Source organism: Camponotus vicinus, unplaced genomic scaffold, assembly GCF_025532165.1.
Source record: "Camponotus vicinus isolate PSW18456_S1 unplaced genomic scaffold, iyCamVici1.0 SCAF_5, whole genome shotgun sequence".
NCBI classification, from domain to species: domain Eukaryota; kingdom Metazoa; phylum Arthropoda; class Insecta; order Hymenoptera; family Formicidae; genus Camponotus; species Camponotus vicinus.
The window spans coordinates 8,954,974-8,960,973 of record NW_028141977.1 but is presented as its reverse complement, the minus strand read 5'-3'; the positions used below and the strand labels follow the sequence as shown (position 1 = coordinate 8,960,973).

The window sequence follows — 6,000 nt, the reverse complement described above, 5'->3', positions numbered from 1 at the left end:
CGCATTTATCGGCGTACAACGTTCAACGCGATACAGAGGATACGAAGACGTCAAAAGGGCCGAAGAGCAACGAATATCGAATAATAGTGGCGCCGCCAAGTATTTCATGAATCCGCACAAGAAAGGTCATCAGGCGCGAGCGCGCATTTGCGACCCCCGCATTTGCGAGCGATTGCGAATCGCGTGTGTCTTATATAAGCGCAACGCACTCACCCAAGATGCGCCGCAGTCAGCACCGCCTCCGAGAGTCTGAAAGGCCGGCATGCATCTGAACGTCATTCTGAGCTCTACCGCCGAATTATTATCCAAAGGTCGATCGCGGTTCTCCGGTCACAACTTACCTAGAACAAAGCGAAACACTTAGTTAGCGATCAAATGGATCTTGTTCGTTGTGGGACGCAAGATGTCATAAAGATTACGATTCAGGGTTGGTAAGGAAATTAATAAACTTGTAGAACGTATGCTAAAGTTCATCTTAAGCAAAAAATTCAGGCATTATAGGTCAATTTTTATCGAGATGTGAGAAATTTAATTCTTGTCAGGAATGTTGATTCTATATCATGATCGATCTTCTGACTTATCATCTCTGGATTTTTGTTCATGGGAGTGTTTGAAGTCTTGTATATATACAATGATAGTAAACCAGAGATCTGTCAACATTTAGTTAACATAATAATAGAGATCACAATAATATTTAAATTGAATTTGGTTTAATTAATTGGTGGTGATCTGTGGAGCAGCAGCAATATTGCTTGCAAACAAAAGATGGATATTTTGAACAATCAATATGATTAAGAGAATAAAATATTCACGTAATAAAAATTATGTCTGGTATTTCGTATCTGTTGCAATATTAATAAAATGATCTAACTATTGACAGGTCTCTGGTTCATCGTCATTATATGTATAAAACTTCAAACTATCTCACAAAAAAAGTCCAAAGATAATAATTCAATTAATATGATTAAGAGAATAAAATATTCACATAATAAAAATTATGTCTGGTATATTTTTGATCTGTTACAATATTAATAAAATTATCTAACTGTTGACAGGTCTCTGGTTCATCGTCATTATATGTATGAGACTTCAAATTATCTCACAAAAAAGTCCAGAGATAATAAATTCAATTAATATGATTAAGAGAATAAAATATTCACGTAATAAAAATTATGTCTGGTATTTTATCTGTTGCAATATTAATAAAATTATCTAACTGTTGACAGTTCTCTGGTTCATCGTCATTATATGTATGAAACTTCAAACTATCTCACAAAAAAAGTCCAGAGATAATAATTCAATTAATATGATTAAGAGAATAAAATATTCACATAATAAAAATTATGTCTGGTATATTTTTGATCTGTTACAATATTAATAAAATTATCTAACTGTTGACAGGTCTCTGGTTCATCGTCATTATATATATGAGACTTCAAACTATCTCACAAAAAAATTCCAAAGATAATAATTCAATTAATATGATTAAGAGAATAAAATATTCACATAATAAAAATTATGTCTGGTATATTTTTGATCTGTTACAATATTAATAAAATTATCTAACTGTTGACAACAGGTCTCTGGTTCATTGTCATTATATATACGAGACTTCAAACTGTCTCACAAAAAAATTTAGAGATAATAATTCAGAAGATCAAGCAAGCCATGATCAGACAAGATTAGATTGTTATTGACAAGAATTTAATTCTTCATTTCGATAACTAAACTAAATTGATTTATAATGTACAAACTTTTTTCTTTAAAATCTCCTTATACGCAAAAAATATTTCTCAAAAATTATCCTGATGTGAGATTACAATAAACGCGTAAGTAACTTTCCTTTAGATTCCCCGATGCTTCCAAGATCCCGCGTTCGAGCGTTCCATAAGACGCGCGATTGGTAACGCATCGTTCGACGATTATCTCCCGGCGAACCGAATCTGCATAACGTCCTGCAGATGCCGCAGAAAATACGAGTATATATATGTATATATATTGCAGAACGAAGAGTCCGCCTGATATCAGCGGCGCCCTTCGCGATCGCGTTTATAGATACCGAGAGATCTACCGGCGATAAGCGAGGGTGCTCATCGTAGAAGGGTCCGATTATCCGAGGCTCATTAAACGCGCGAACGCGCGTGTCCTTTAAGCGGATAGCCTGGCATTTACGCGGTAAATTGAGATTATTGTGGGACACATTACGAGAAGCCGTAATCGTCGCGACGGTTCGTTTCAGTAGCTCACGTTGTATGTTAACCGTCGCGGAGGAAATTGTGGAACTACGTGCATTTTATTAGGAATTTTTTGTGATGCTCCCCTTTTGCAAGTTTTCATTTTCTACGTAAATGTAAATTATAAATAAATAAGTCGTCAAAAATAATGACGATTCTATCGCTTTTACGTCGAGATACCGATAGTTTTATAAAATTATGTACATATAATATTTGATTAAATTTTAGATAAATTATACATAAATAAAAAATAAATAAAATTATACATAAATTTAGATAAATTACACATAATATTAAATTAAAGTTTAGATAAATTAAATAGTATGGGAGCGTAATATTTTAGCTCGCATTCTTTTATTATAACAGGGAAATTTAATTTAAAGTCCTTTATTATACGACGTTTAATATGGATAATTAAAAATGCATAATATTTAGCTGATTTAAATTTGAAATGGACTCCGAAAGTAAAAAAAATAGGAATTCTGAAATTTGATTCGACATTCGTCCGGTATGATTCACCACGCATCATCGCGTTCGTCTGGATCAGAGCTGCGATTCCGTCATCGACCATTTGAAATGTTAGTAATTCAGGAGCAATCGAGATACGGCGGGAGATCACGATGTGTTTCGCGCGGCGAAGGAATCCCAAAAATCCGGCCGCACACTGTTGCGTAAGCGGAGCTCTCCCCTCGTCCCTTTCGAAGGGGTTATTAGGCCGAGCGCAGGGCGCATTCTTTCGCGCGTCCGAATAAAACTACAAGGAATGAAAAGGAGATGTAAAAGAAGAAGAGGATGTCGACACAGAGAGAGGAGGATAGAACGTGGGTCTGTAAGAAGAAGCGAGAGAGACGGTAGAAAAAGAGGCGAAACGCGCCGAGATGAGATTCCGCGAGAGATGGAAAGGGACAGCGATAGAGACTATATACACTTTTTCTCATCTGACGGAGTCTATTCGATTCTTTCAACCAACGACTCGTTTATACAATTTGTTTCGGTACAAAATGGTAAATAAAATATCTTAACCAGAGAATATCTATTCAAATCTTGTAAGAAAAAAGTCTGAAAATTCTCTGATATTTTCCAGGTAATATTTCTATAAAATTCCAGATAAAGAAGATATCTTGAAGAGATATCTTTTTTATGCTACTTTCTAAAATAAGTTTTTTTATCGGATGCGTTTTCTAATGTTTTTTTTTATGAAAAAAAAATCATTTAAGTTTCGAGTGCTAGATTTGCAAATGTTTTGAAAAAAAAAATAGCTTTCGTAAGATAAATATTTTTTATTTGCATAAACGTTTTCATTTTTTCATCACTAAAAGTTACAATAAAATATATGTAATTGCATGTATTTAATATTTTAAAAAGATCAAAAGATAGATACATATTTATAATATATTTTAAAGTACATAATTCACTTGAATAATTACTTACAATATAGGAGCAAAATTATCAAAGAAAGAATTTTTAAAAAATTCCACAAACTCAATAAAATTCCATGAGAATTTCCCGATTTTTCCATACAATATAATAGACACAGTTACAAAAGAAATTTCTGAAAATTCCAAGTTTTTCCATGTTTTTCAGGAAATAGAAACCTTGCCTGACACAATCTTTGCGGGCATTTGAAGTAAATAAAAGTCTAAAAAATTTGCACGTTTAGGGATTAAGCCCGTTCTCTCTCGATGGAATCAATCTCGCGCGGATTCTGGAATGAAAAAAAAAAAAGAGTCGAAAAACGAAAATTCGACTTTTTCGCTTTACTCTCCGCTGTCTGTTTCGCGCTCCGCATTTCGGCGCGGAAAACGCGAGCCCTTGCTCATGTCGCTGCGGGAATGAATAATGGATTCGCGCGCAGCCATGCCGGGTACGCTCGGTTGAATATTCATAATGCATCTCTACGTCACCCGTGCGTGAGGACAACACGCGAGAGTGTGTGCGTGCGCGTGCGCAACAGAGTCCGTTTCGTTGGCCATGCCGCTACACGCGTGGCTCGCGTGCGTGCTTTGCGCGCGCGCGCGCGTAGCTTAACCGGAGCCGAATCGAAGCGAACCGCGCACGCTAGCGAAGGGACGCTTAAATTTAATCAGCTATCGGTGCTTTTACGTATTCAACGTCGATAAGTAATAATAATGTCACTTGGAAACTTCTTGCTGGCAGATTCTCTTTGATAGTTTATGAAAAATAATTGGTTTTTTTTTATTTCGTGATCCTTTTCTCAAAATGTTTCAGAATATGAGGTAACAAATATGTAAAATATATGTTTTCAAGGAGAGAAGGGCGAGAGAAAAATGAAGATGTGCTATTGGTGCTTTAGTCAACATCGAACGCCGCGATAAGTAATAATGTTACTCGGAAACTTCTTGTTAGCAGACTCTCTTTGATGGTTTATAAAAAATAATTGAAATTTTTTTTAGTTCGTGATCCTTTTCTCAAAATGTTACAAAATACGAGATAACAAATATGTAAAATATATGTTTTCAAGGGAAGGGAGAGAGAAAAATGAAGATGTGCTATTGATGCTTTAAATAACATCGAATGAATCTGCGATAAGTAATAATGTCACTCGGAAATTTCTTACTAGTAGACTCTTTGATGGTTTATAAAAAATAATTGCAATTTTTTTTATATTTCTCAGGCGATACAAGAGTAACAAAAGTACATGTAACGTTTTGAAGAAGAAAGGGAGGAAGAAAGATGAAGATGAGCGGATCCTTTAGCTCTTTTGATGAACGGGGGAATTTTTCGAAAAGTGAATTTATATAAAATAATTTTTATATAACTCTTTCCCCGTTCAAAACATTATATATACTTTCGTTATGTAATATTTTAGAGAAAGCAATACTCGCTCATGATATTTTGTTTTCCTTTTCTTTTCGATTTTCTCGTATATGATTTCGTTTCGCAATCACTCGAAAAAATATTTTGTTGATGTAAGTAGATTTCTAGCTGTAACAATGAAAATTTATCGCCATTTCTTGCCATTTCTGCAAAAACATCGTTTGTAACATGTAGAATTTATAGTAATATCTTTAATATCTAGTAATGTTTAGTATATCTTCTAGTGTTTAGTATCTTCAATATCTTTATATCTAGTACAATATATATAATAGTAATATCTATTTAGTATTGTTATAATAGTAATGCCTTTAATATCTAATAATATCTTTTGATAAATTTATGTATTTATTCTCAAATACTAATCATTGCATTGATTAAATATGAGTTTCGATACTATAGTTGGAATGATCTTTGTGAAAAAAGATTTTTGTGTCAAATTTTATAACAAATATGATTAACCTTAACATGATTAGACGCTACAAAAAAAAAGACTTTCTTTCTAAATTTCACTAATAGTTCAAATACAAATTCTGTATTTGTCATTCGAATTGTTTGAGTGCAAAACCTACATATCACAGTGTTTGTTAATTACTTATCTACCTCAGTCAATTTTTCACATTCCGAACATTGTTGCCGTAATTGCAAGACCATTTTTTTTTTAATTGAATGAAAGCACCATTGAATCTACGCGACTGTTCTCGCACTAGAATATGAAATGGGACGCATTACAATCGCTCGAACGAGCATCAAATGTACACCATGTAAACGCGAGCACGCATGCGTACGTGCATTTCCACCCAACTCTCTCCCAAAATTGGACCGCCAGATTGAAACTGTCGCCTATCCTCTTCTAGCGAACGGAGTGACGGGATGTTTGGGGGAGCGAGGAGGGACAGGAAAGAGAGGAGACCGCGTCCCGGGTCTCCTC

General features: G+C 34.6%; 1 protein-coding gene across 1 annotated transcript in view; it reads right to left on the bottom strand.

The window, feature by feature from the left end:
• Nucleotides 1-274: 274 nt before the first annotated feature.
• Nucleotides 275-6,000, bottom strand: part of LOC145972387 (uncharacterized) — a 108,349-nt gene continuing 102,623 nt past the window's right edge. Inside the window, exon 4 of the mRNA XM_083100950.1 lies at nt 275-341. Coding sequence (XP_082957076.1) covers nt 338-341 — 4 coding nt within the window. The 3' untranslated portion in view covers nt 275-337. The remainder of the gene's footprint in view (nt 342-6,000) is intronic.